At 47.8% G+C, this 12,389-nt stretch overlaps 1 protein-coding gene across 1 annotated transcript in view; it reads right to left on the reverse strand.

The window, feature by feature from the left end:
* Positions 1–12,389, reverse strand: part of ptch2 (patched 2) — a 29,892-nt gene that overhangs the window by 2,305 nt on the left and 15,198 nt on the right. Inside the window, exons 9-22 of the mRNA XM_023269551.3 lie at positions 11,535–11,682; positions 10,376–10,507; positions 10,112–10,267; positions 9,871–9,963; positions 9,649–9,774; positions 8,410–8,797; positions 7,799–8,323; positions 7,110–7,252; positions 6,807–6,987; positions 6,425–6,705; positions 4,906–5,043; positions 4,297–4,439; positions 779–1,184; positions 97–670 (exon numbers count right to left, since the gene is read on the reverse strand). Coding sequence (XP_023125319.2) covers positions 97–670; positions 779–1,184; positions 4,297–4,439; positions 4,906–5,043; positions 6,425–6,705; positions 6,807–6,987; positions 7,110–7,252; positions 7,799–8,323; positions 8,410–8,797; positions 9,649–9,774; positions 9,871–9,963; positions 10,112–10,267; positions 10,376–10,507; positions 11,535–11,682 — 3,434 coding nt within the window. The remainder of the gene's footprint in view (positions 1–96; positions 671–778; positions 1,185–4,296; positions 4,440–4,905; positions 5,044–6,424; positions 6,706–6,806; positions 6,988–7,109; positions 7,253–7,798; positions 8,324–8,409; positions 8,798–9,648; positions 9,775–9,870; positions 9,964–10,111; positions 10,268–10,375; positions 10,508–11,534; positions 11,683–12,389) is intronic.

Below are 12,389 nucleotides of genomic sequence, written 5' to 3' on the forward strand. Positions count from 1 at the left end.
GAATTAGAGGTTGGTAAAATGGAATTTAAATGGTGATCAAAAGTAGAAACTGTGCCAACATTCACTGTTATATCAGTGGTGTGAAGCGTTGCTCACCTTGTGTCTTGCTGAGCTGATACTCTGTCTGGCCCTGTGCTGCTTCCAAGTCCTGGAGCTCTAGAGAGTCTCTCTTACATGAAGAAAAGTTTGTTTTGTCACCACAAGTCCTCTTAGCAGCCTCGAAACAGTCCGACTCGCTGTCCGTGTCAAAACCTTCATGCATGTAACCTTGGTATGCCGCCCCTGGCAAGGTTGGATGTACAGCCACTGTCACGGAGGCTGTGGCTGTAACCATGGTAACGGGTCCCCCAGCAGAGCCTTGTTGTGTCGGCAGAGCACTGTTGCTATGGATATAGCTCGACCCTTTAGTCCTGTTGGGCTGCGGCCCTCTGCCGTTCTGCAGCCTGGGGCCGCTTTGACAAGTCCTCCCAGGAAAGTTAGCTCTGTCGCTGGGTAAGTGTTGTCCGGCCGGAGCCTGGAGTCTCTGGAGGCCCTTCTGTTGCTCCCGCTTGTTTCCATCCCAGCATGTAACCTGGGAGCTGAGATGTGACTGTGCATTGTGGGAAGATTCGTTTAATGGTTCAATCCTCCCACCGGGGGCTGTTGCGTTTTCTCTGAATGGCTTCACCACCTGCAACAAACAAATGTTGATCATTAACTTTGAGAAGAACACATGAATTTAAAGAACGCATGCAAGGTTACGGTGAGGTTATCTTATCTGTGTTGTCATGCAGCGTACCGTGAGTTTGGGGAAGCTCGGGTTCTTGCTTGCCTCTAGCAGTATGTGAGATGTTGCAGGTGGAACGCCGGTGTGTGATGCTAGATACGCATTCCGGTCACAGTACTTGTAATCCTCCTCCCCAGTCGCTGATGTGGTGGTCAGCTCAGAGTAATACTCCGAGTCCGACGATTCTGAAAAGGCTTGTTGGCGAGACGAGCGTGGGTTGTGGTGGCCTGTGTAGTAGCCGTGGTGGGTCATTGGTGGAGGCAGCGGGGGCTCTGGGGAAGGTGTCGGCAGGCAGCTAGCATTATCAACTGGGGTGACCTCAGCCGGAGGACCCATCATGGAGAGGAGGACGGGGAGGAGAACCAACCCATTCAGCACCCCCAAGACAGTCAGGATGGCGAGCACAGCGAAAAAATACCTGAGGAAGGGAGAGAAACAGGGTGTTAGTTTGGACATGAAGGGGAAAAAAAGACACATTTAGTCCTAGAAAGTACCATTTTCAGGTTAAAACTAGCTTGAAGCATCTAGTAGTGGCTGGTAATTGTTACCACAGTTTAAAAGCGTGAGATCAAGCAATCTCTGTTCTTACACTGAACAGGTCTGTCTCTTCCAGCCTCTTGCTTACATCAGCTGGATTACACACTCATAAATTGGAAGGTGCACATGCATGTGCTCACAGTCACAGTCACACAGAGCCACAATCCATTTCATCTTCTTTTCTTTTTCATATTAAGATTTATGGCGATTTGGCTAAAGTATGGATGGATTTCGAGTGTCAGAGTCGAAAACATTTAACATACATCTTCATTTTTGCATTTTGTCTGTTTTGTTCTTCTTTTAATCAGACAAAAAAAAAAACACATTAAAAAAATGGCTAAGCTCACACGGCCTGATGTTTTCTATGGACAAGAAGACAAATGCGCGTGCATGACTCCAAGCACACGCATAGTTGGCACATGAGGAAGGGAAGTAGCTCAGGGGAAGAAGTCAGGGAAAGCCCAGTGTTTGTGTATCAAAGACAGAGGAGGGGGGCAAAATCTGATTCCCCGCTCAGTCCAACTAAAACATGCTTTGATGCCTCTACTGCTGGTGCTATAAGACCTTCTCTCGCTCTGTTTTTCACTCACACAGTGTGCATATGTGTGCATATGTGTGTGTGTGTGTGTGTGTGTGTGTGTGTGTGTGTGTGTGTGTGTGTGTGTGTGCATCTCAGTGGAGCTCTGAGGAGGCCAGGGGTGGAGGCAGGCCACAAGAAAGAGCTCCCTAAGAAAATTAGAGAGGACTCCACTTAAACACTAACAGAAAGCAGAAAGAGAGACAGTGAGATGTTTAACCACCAGCCAGACTTAAAGAGGTAAAGGAAAAGGGGGAGGAAAAAAAATGATTGTTGGTATGAGGGAAAAAAGCCAACAAGGACGGGGATAATAGCTGCGGAGTGTTATGGAAACATGCTTCTTTCTAAATGGACTGCTACAATGATTATTACTGCTACTTCTCTTGACAAAGGTCACTTTTCAGGAAAAAGTTGGTGGTTTGCATGCTGGAGGTAGAATCTCAACCCCCCCACCGTCCCCTCACCCAGTCTGTCTGACATGTTTTCCCTTTTTCTCTCTAACCGCTGTCCTTGTTTTCTTCTTTTATCAGAAGCATAATGCATGTCAGCGTAACCAGTTTTGATAAAACACTTCAGGGAGATATTTTCTGTTTTTTGTTTCTCAAATCCGGGCCTGTCTTCCAACCACATGCAGATATTTCATCGACATCGAATTAAAGCTTGTTCAGATGCTGATGCTGAAATCCCAAATGGGTTACTGTTGTTTTTTTATCCACTTTTGAGCTCCCTCGCTTGTTTTACCTCGACTCAACTTCAGTACATGGTGAAAATAGAGGAGTGAGGCTGAAAGAACAAGAGTGAGATGTTGGTGGGACCTCCAACAGCGTTTCACTGTTAGGAATTCTGTTGTTTATATAAACTGTAATCTTTTCCATTCGTTGTCAGGCCCGGGGAGGCGTTGTGTGTATGTGTCTGTGAGAAAGAGGCCATAAGTGTTTACATGCATGTACATATGTGCCTCCGTGTGTGTGTGTGTGTGTGTGTGTGTGCATGCATGCATATGTGGTCTGACTACATGCACATGCAATACTACGAAAGTGTGTGTATGTGTGTGTGTGTGTGCGAGAGAGAGAAAGAGAGAGGTCTCTGAGCAGAGTTGAATTAGGCTTGCTGTTTATTCAGTGCATTACAAGGCCAGGAGATGTTTACAGCAGTATATTTATGCTACTCCCCAGCTAGCCAGCTTTGGCTTGCCCCATTCACCCGACCACAGCTACAGCTTCAGCTAAACAAGACCTCCAACAGAGATCAGATCGCTTTGTCTTGCTTTCTCACCCTATCCTTTGAAAGTTATCTCTCAAACGGCAATGTGGGAAGAGAAAAAAAAACAACATACCGACAACAACATGCTGAAAATTGCCTCCCTTAATGCTAATCTAATTTCGTATTCCCAAACTTTTCTACATATTTACACCTCTTTATCCATATAATCCAACACCATGGAGGATCCATTCACAATCCATCGATCTACCCACCCACAAGGAATATAATATGCAAGGAAACCACCCTCAGCATATGTCTCCTCCTCCTCCTCCCACTGGCTTCTGTCTCTGTTTCTGCAGAAAAACTGCTTTTTATGTCATGGAGGCCTGCTGCAGTCTCTGAGCTCAAGGTTGTGGTTTCGGGTTTGGGCAGAGACCACATTCGGCTGAAAAACATGGAGCTATTCGCCTTTTTTCCACTCTGACCATGAAACAGTGGTAGAAAACACACACACACACACACACATACACAATTCACACTCACACATGCAGACATACACCTACATTGAGGGGAATGAAATCTGTTGGTGGGCTGCAGACCATATGACTGGTTGACCAGTTCAAATTTAGCTCCAGTTTTTTATTACGGCATCCAACATGGAGGGAGAGAATGCCAAACGGATGATAGGAATTTTTACAGATTCCCGTGTGTGTGTGTGTGTGTGTGTGTGTGTGTGTGTGCATGTGCGCGTGCGTGTGTGTGTGTGTGTGTGTGTGTGAAAGAGACAGAGTGAAAGAGTGAGAGAGAGACACCACCCAGTGGGCAGCAGAACACTTCCATGTTTACAAGCAGCTGCTACACACCCTTGATGTTTTCCCCATTTGTTGCACTCTGAGGTTGTGGAGACGGATGTGTGTGTGTGTGTCGAGTGACAGAACCAGGTGCATATTTGTCACTGTTTGTGTGTGTGTGAGAGTGTGTGTACATAAATAGGGGTGTAAGATTTCCACCTGCATGCAGCACCGTGTCCCCCCCTCCCCAAACAAGACTCCCTCCAGCACCCAAGGGAGACTAGACAACTGGCTCCACAGACGCTATCAGTGTAAAACCACACTGCTGATTATCCTGAAGGTAACATATGAGTTGTCACTGTCACAGATGACAAGCCAGCACAACTTGTCAAACAGTCACACATGCACAGATAGCGTCTCACCTCATGATGAAGTCGAACTCCGACCCTGCCAGCATGAGAACACCCAGCAGTGTGGAGATGGCTCCGTCGACCACCGGGGCAAACATGTGCTCCAGTGCCACTGCCGAGCGATGGTTTCTGTTGCCAATTGCTGTCAGGAAGCCCTGCGGCGAAGGGGAAGGTGGGGAAGAGAAATGAGTTGGAAATCTTGCCGATCACACAGAACTTGTGCTTGCGGCGAGGCTTGGCAAGCGTCAGCATCCCTGCATTTGGTTTTGTTCAGGATTACTACACTACAATACAAGACGGTGCACTGTGCTAGAAAGCCGGTTTGCCAGCACCAACAAGGAAGCCAGAAGTTTCCTAGCAAGTCTTTAATCACAATTAATCATTTTCCATTTTAGAATTTAAGCCGCAGGAGTTTCTGCTGTGCACTGATTTTGAAACAACAAAACTTTTCCTTCCAAAAAAACATAATGCAATTAGTATTTCTTCCCCGAGTGATACAAATCTACATATATCAGAAGCATCAGGTTTCAAGTAAAGTAGGTGTTTAACTGCCGCTGCTCAGTCATCCTAACAGTTAATCCATATGGATGCTCGTGCTTTATGATGAGTCTGTTAACTTACCAGTGCGATGTGAACAGTAAACTCCACTCCGATGCCCACTGAGGCAATGAGGATGACCACAGGAATGGCACTGAGTTTGATGCCAATGAGGCCCATGATGCCAAACAGCTCCACAGTCATCATTGCCAGGATAAACACCTGAAAAGTACACATAAAAATTCCAGTCATTAATTGAGTAGTGATAAAATTACAGCATGTAAACAATGATAATGTCATTCCATAGTGGCTGACTTGAGCCCTTTTGCCTCTTCACCCCACATAATCTTTGACCCTGTGCTCAAGATCTCAAATTTCCCACCCTCAGGCTACTACCACCCCCTCGTCCCCTGTCTTCCTTCTTTCTCTTTCTCTTATTCCTTCCCAGAGGTGGGTAAAATGATTGACACCATGAAGAAATCAGTGTCGGCATTATATTGTATGTGTATTTGTCCGTTCAAAACTAATTATCTTGTTTTCCACAAGACAGGAGACATTTTAATACAAAAGCTAAGTAATTTGCTGTCTAACTTTACTAACGTCTTAATAGTAAATGTGTGGTGTGACTGTACACCGCATTACAAACGGCAACAACCAGTCTTAGAAAACAAGGAGGAGGCCAGTTCCTGGCCAGCAGAAGCTTTTGATCCCAGCAGGAGCTTTGAGCTGGGGCACGGTTAAATTGGAAATGATAAAAGCTGTTTTACTGCTCGACCACATACAGGCTAGGTGAAACCTTCACAGGCTGGCTGATGCTTGGAGACCATACATGCATGTAGCTGTGCCTCCCTGTCTGAGGAGATTGTGTTGTGTTGCTGTCTCAATCAGTGCTGCTAGGGACTGCCACTTAAATTAAACACATTCCATCTGAAACTGGCTCTGTTGTTGCGCTACAAGCCCCTGATGGGGATATGCGGATGTGTGTTTGTGTTCGGGGGCCTTTTAGGACCACCGGTCCCACCAGCTTGTGTGTGAAATGTTTTCCAACTGTTGAACACTGAGATTGTCTCCTTCTCTCTCCCTCACACGCACACACACATACATGCAAATGTCCCTGATGGATGGGTTGAGCAGGCCAAGGTCGCAACTGGGCAGATCTGTCCTGTCCCCCAGTCTCTGCCTCTGCTTGTGACAAAAGCAGCGAGGGAGTTGGAGGTAGAGGCTTCAGGAGGGCAAAGCCTTTCTTGCTCCTTTGCATTTCCTTTTCTAAGGCTGGCCGAGCCTACATTAGAATGACAAAGGTCCCAGTGTGTGTGTGTGTGTGTGTGTGTGTGTGTGTGTGTGTGTGTGGGGGGGGGGGGGGGGGGGGGGGGGGGGGGGGGTACGTGTGTGAGCATACTGGCCCTCCACAGAGAAAAAGGGGCCCCCTAGACAGCATTATTGAGCTACGCTGAGAAGGGTGAGAAGAAAGAGAGAAGACGAGAGGGAGAAAGGGGACTGATGATGTTGAGGTAGGATGAGGTGGAAACAGCAGGATAAAAAGAGGGGTGATAGGAAGGATGAGGAAGAGGACGACAAGATCGAGAGCTGATTGTGAACTTACAATGATGCCGGCGGTCCAGGGGTTGAGCAGGAGGATCGCACAAACCAGGAAGGTGCAGGCCAGCACCACACTGATGGCCAGCAGAAACCAGTGTCTGAGGCCAATGTACTGCTCCCAGAACAGGAAGGGGTATCCATTAGGGTAGTTGAACACGCCCTTGCGGCTAAACTCATCACAGATGGCCCGCACGCTCTCGATGGCTTCCACAAAGTCGCTGGCTTGGCGGAGGCCGTTCAGGTAGAAGGGAAACTGAGCAAACTCCAGAGGTTCTGCTGCTGGGACTGCAAGACAAGATGAGAGGGAGGTTAGCGGTAAGGTTTAAGACTAAATGATGTTGTGTATCTACTCTGGCCAAATGATAGGGACAAAATAAGGCACTTACTGCGCAGATTTTCCCCTGTCGTGTCATATTTGTCATGGATCCACTCCCTGGGGTGAGGGTAGAAGTTGGCCTGGGAGGCAGCGTAACCCAGAGGATCATTACTGACCCAGACTGTCAGGTAAATGTAAAACACCTCCGGGGGAATCAAACCTTCTGCATCCAACAGCCGGCGAGAAGTCAGCTATTGAAAAAGGATTTGAAATGTTCATTCACTGAATTTTTGTCCACAATGCCATACCACTGATGACATCTGTGTATCTGCTTTAGAGTAATTTCTCTTCCACTCGCAGGTCTTAAACATACCTGGCTGTAGTTGAAGGGCTCTTTCTTGGAGCCGGTCTGGATGAGGAGCTTGTACGCCAGAGCTCCGTCCTCTGTGCTGTTACGATAGCTGTCAGCTGTAATCCTGCCTGCCTGCCAGTCAGCATCAAAAGCCGCCTGAAGACCTGTGTGTGTGAGGTAAAACACACAAAGGGGAGGAAGGATTATTGTGGCTGTCATTCATAAATGCTCTGATTTCTATTATCGTAAATATAATTGCTTTCACACGTGTCGGCTGAAAATGTGAAAATTCAAGTTTCCTTTTTCTGTCTGTGTTTTCTTTTTTTCTCCTTTGCCAGCTGGCTCTGATTGACCTGTTAGCTATTACTTCCTCCTGAATGGGCCTCTGACACATTGTAGCCTAAGGACACACACGCATAAGTACACACACACACACACACACACACACACACAAACAGAGATAACCTACGACCCCAACCCATCTACCACCACCACGCCTGAGCCCAGGTGGATGGGGGTAAACATCGCGACTGAACTTTCCCTCACCCCTTTGCACATTCTCACCCTTCCTGAACCCTCTCCTTAGCAAAAAGCACACCTGAAAAAACTTGTCGCACCCTCTACCACATTCTGACATCATATCAAAAACCCTCACGGGGACAGACGATAAGTTATTAGCTGGCCTTCAAAAAACATAAAAGAATTCTTACCTCTGAGCCAGTCCTGGAAGTAGTGCAGCCACATGCGGGGCAGTTTGTTGTCACCGTCTCGGACCACATATTTAACAGAGTTGAAGGCGTTGTGCAGCTGAATCAGCAGCCTTTGAGAGCGGGCGTAATCAAATCCATCCATGGTTACCAGGTACATGTTGTAAAAGGAGAAATACTTAAACTGGGCGTCAATGAAGTCATACTCCTTGGTGTCACGTGGCACAATGTCAGTCAGGTAGAGGCCGTCGTGCACCATGGTGGTCCCATACAGGCTAAGACCCAGGAGGCCCAGGAAGAGGACGACCACGAGGGCTTTGCTCTTGGGCTTGAGGAGCAGAGGGGCGTATTTCTCCCTGGCGAAACTGGAGAGGTTCCAGTGCAGGAAAGGAAGCGGGACACACTTCTTCCCTGATTTGGAGTCGTCCACCTGGGCTAAGAGGTCCCGCGTGGAGCTGGAGGTAGGGGTGAAGAGCTGGGAGCCGTAGGGGTCCGGCACGGAAGTGGTGGTGGGGGACGGTGAGATGGCTGTAGGACAGAAATTCAAGCAAGAAATTAGTGTTTTGGAAACTTTAGTGAATGCTTACATGAAATAATAAAATGTTTTTTCTTACCTTGAGCCTGGGAGGTGGGGCAGAGGATGATGGAAGGAGGGCTGGTGGAGATCTGCGAAGTGGGCGGCAGGATGGTGACGATATGCTGCCCCGCTGCATCGCACTGCGTGAACGCCTGCACTGTGGTGGTGATCTGGGTGCTGGTGGTGATTGTCGACCCTGCAGCGTACTGGTGGGTGTGCGCCGTCCCTGTCGTTGGCGTGTGCGGCTGCTCTCCGGCATCCGACAGCTCGTGCGGAGACAGGTGGATGACGCGATCAGAGCAGGGGCTGTACAGGCAGCAGAGGACATCCAAACGCTTGTCCTCGCGCCGGTGGAGGTCCAAACTGAGGATGGCCGGGAAGATGAGCAGCACCATGGCAAAGTTGAACACAACCACAATGGCTGCCTGGGGGGAGGAAAAAAGGGGGAGGAAAGACAACGTGAGAAGAGACAAAGTACAGAACAGTATGTGAAGTTACTGACACTCCACCTTAGCTGGGGAGAGTCAGGATTTTAATTTTTTTTTAGTGTCTGAGACGACAGCCTAGTAAGTGGAGAAAAGCCTTACACTAAATCATCAGCCAGGAATACTAAGCGAGCCAGGAGGGGAGAGAGTGAAATGAAAGAAAAGAGTCACAGAAAGAAAGAACTGCTACAAAGAATGAGAGAAAGGAGCAGGGGGGGATATATATGTTGCGAGTCTGAGCAAAACCATCACCCTTCGCCAGCGCTGCCACCGCCTCCCCACTCACCCTGAAGCTGACATTCTAACTGGCTGTGGTTTCCAGCGTGTGTGCATCTGTGTGTGTATATTTGTGTGTGTGCTTGTGTGTTTCAGACCACCCACAGTTAGTCACAGATCAGAGAAAACCGCCTTGACGGGGCAGTGATATACTGATCCACTCCTCCCTCCCTCTCCCTGTCGTTCTCTCTCTCTGCCTTCCTCTCTCTGTCTGTTCATCACTCTCTTTACTCTGATTATTCCGCACTATACACGTGAAAATACACACATACACATAAACATATGCACTCACGCACACGCAGAGACTTGCACACACACAAAAAATGTTGGCCCTGTAGGTGCAGTGGCAATAAAACTAGGAACAAAGGCTTTCCTCTCGCTGAATAAATGTCACCTCTTTTAAGTTATCTCTTTCATTTTCAAAGGAGCCTCAGGCCTCACGGTGTGCGATTGTGTAGTTCTTGTTAATGTCTGTGCGCATGCGTGTCAGGGTGTGTAAGTGTGCAAAAACATACCTGCAATGAGAAAGCTCGCAAGGCAGGGATGGGTACAAGAGCGGCCATGAAGAATGCAATCATGTTGTTGACGGAAGTCAGAGCCACGCTGGTGCCGGTGCGACGCAAACAGTCTCCTGTCCGCTCCTTTATAAAGAAGAAGAAAAACAAGGATATAAGTGAGAAGAGAGGAGAGGAAAGGAGAGGAGAGGAAAGAAGAGGACAGGAGGCGTTCAAAGGTACCTTAAAGGGGATGTTAATTCCAGTTTCTGTGAAGGAGTGAGCCAACAGAAACATGTCATCCACACCAATCCCTAGTGCCAGGAAGGGAAGCACCTGGGGTGGGAAACACATCAATGGAGAAGGAAGGGTCAGAAGGAACATTTGAAGTTTGTGACATGAAAATCTGAGCTTTAAATCAAAGGAAGACCTTGCTTAAGGTCAAATCTGCTTGTAAAACTACGCTGTTTCATTTATCTTGTACCTGTGTGGTTGCGGCATTGAAGGAGAGACCAAGCAGGGAGCAGAGACCCAGTCCTGCTGCCACCGACAGGGCAACCAACAGCACCCCAGCGAGCCCCACAGCACCCTGGGACTTGGCACAGTCCCACCGTAGCATTGTCACACAGGCATAGGCCAGCTATAAAGCAGACATCCACATGTATTATTAGTGCAAAGACAAATATATAAAGAATTACCTTTTCTTAAACTTAATACTCATGATCAATCGAGTGGTTAATATACTCACCATGAGCAGGTAGCCCCCAGCCACCCTGATGACGCTGACATCAGAGAAGGATTTCATGATGTCATTGAGGGTGGTGGTAGAGAAAGCATGGATGGACTGACTGGAGTTAGATGGGATACTCTGGTGAACCACCTGAAGGATAAACATCAATCAATTGTCAAAGGAGGAAACTGAACGCACCAAAATATGTGTTCCTAACCACTTTACTCTGACCTAATTTACAAGTTAAGCTAAACCACCAATGATACTGAAAGCCTCTCCAATGGCCCCATATTTTAGGACCCTAAACTGGGGAAAAGGCCCCTGTCCCTTTGAAATGTGCATGTGTGTGAAAGTGAGTATGAACGTGTGAGTGTGTTTTTACATGTGGCAGCATGTGTGTGTGCGTGTGTAAGTATGACAACTGAGGAGTAATGAGCACAGATGCCAGAGGTTGTGAGGTCAGAGGTGAAGAGGATGGGATCACATGGCTCAGGAGGCGACTCCCCGCACTCCGTTCCATGAATGAATCAAAGCTCCCGAAAGCTATTTACCTGCGCGCATTAAGTCACCGCTCACTATCTCAAACAGATCTCGTCTCTTCTTTAATGTGTCAGCAGAAGGTCTCATGTCTCTGTCAGTTTACGTTAGAGTTTGTTGCCCCTCCTTCCCCCTTTTCCACATGTCCCTCACTTTCTTCCCTCGCTGCTTACCCTCACGGTGGTGGGTGTCAGCTATCACAGCAACAGCTTGTTCCTATAACTAGGGCTCTGACAGAGAGAGATGATTGGCCTGCCACACACACACGCACACACACACACACACACACACACACACACACACACACACACACACACACACACACACACACACACAAACACACACACACACACACACACACACACACGGTGCCCTGGTCTGCCCTGTGATTCACTTTACAAGGGAGCTGAAGACTGATGGAATTCAGACACTGCAGAGGAAGGCTCAGTGTGTGTGCATGTTTGCATGTGTGTGTACCAAAGCAGAACAAAGCTGCACAGGGACAAGAAAACGCCCCCCTATTTTTCTCACCCTCCTCCTACACCTACTCAATTACTAAAATAAAACTGTAAATCTGTCCCGCTTTCCTTGAATTGTGTGCATTTAAATGTACACGAAGCTTGCACATGTGTGTTCTCACCTCCACAAACTTCCTCTGCCAGGACTCAAGAATGGCGGTAGCTTTTTCTTCATTCCAGTTGATGTCATGGATTTCGTAGTCGTCTTTAAAGTGCTCGTACAGCTGCTTAGGACTCATCAACAGGAACATGGTTTGGAGAGCCTCCGCACTGGAAAACACACAAACAAGTCTAGGACATGTCAGAAATGTCAGGCTTCCCCCCTCTGCAAACATGGTTTACCTCAACTGCATCCATCTCCTAACTAGCACATTAAAAATCCCCCAGTCTGACTGTTTAGATGTTCTTGGTATCCCTAAACCTTTTCGGCGCATGCCTCTCTGTGAATGGCTAAAGGCAGGTGCTGTCTCTTCTAGGATTTGCCTGCCTGTCTGCCTGTCTGTCTGCCAATGTACACAACTAAAAGCAGGTGTTATCTAGTCTGTCTGCTGGTCTCCAGGCTGCGATCCCAGATGTCCACAGGTTTTCTTGGCACCGGCACAGCAAGCAGCAGTGCCGCTCAAAACGCGAAAGAAATGATCATAAATCACATGGAAGAGTAAGTGTGGCTCCTGCAGATGGGACCGGAATCCTCTTTCATTCAAGGCTCTGTTGGGCCTGTTTGGGTCTTGATCTGGGCTCTGACCCAACACTGTCACTCCATTTGTATTGGCCGCGCTTTTAAATCCAGTTGAAGTCAGTAGGAAAAAGCTAAACTCTGGAGATCACTTCAGAAAGAGGCTCAGGGCAGATTTAGATAAATTTGAGTGTTTCTCTCCTCCTTGTTCTTTCTTCTTCTTCTTTGGTGTCTTAAACAACAAATATGTAGCATGGTGGGGGCCTCTATGTGGCTGTCAATCATCTTTAATTGGCCTATC

Source organism: Amphiprion ocellaris, chromosome 10 (genome assembly GCF_022539595.1).
Source record: "Amphiprion ocellaris isolate individual 3 ecotype Okinawa chromosome 10, ASM2253959v1, whole genome shotgun sequence".
NCBI lineage: Eukaryota > Metazoa > Chordata > Actinopteri > Pomacentridae > Amphiprion > Amphiprion ocellaris.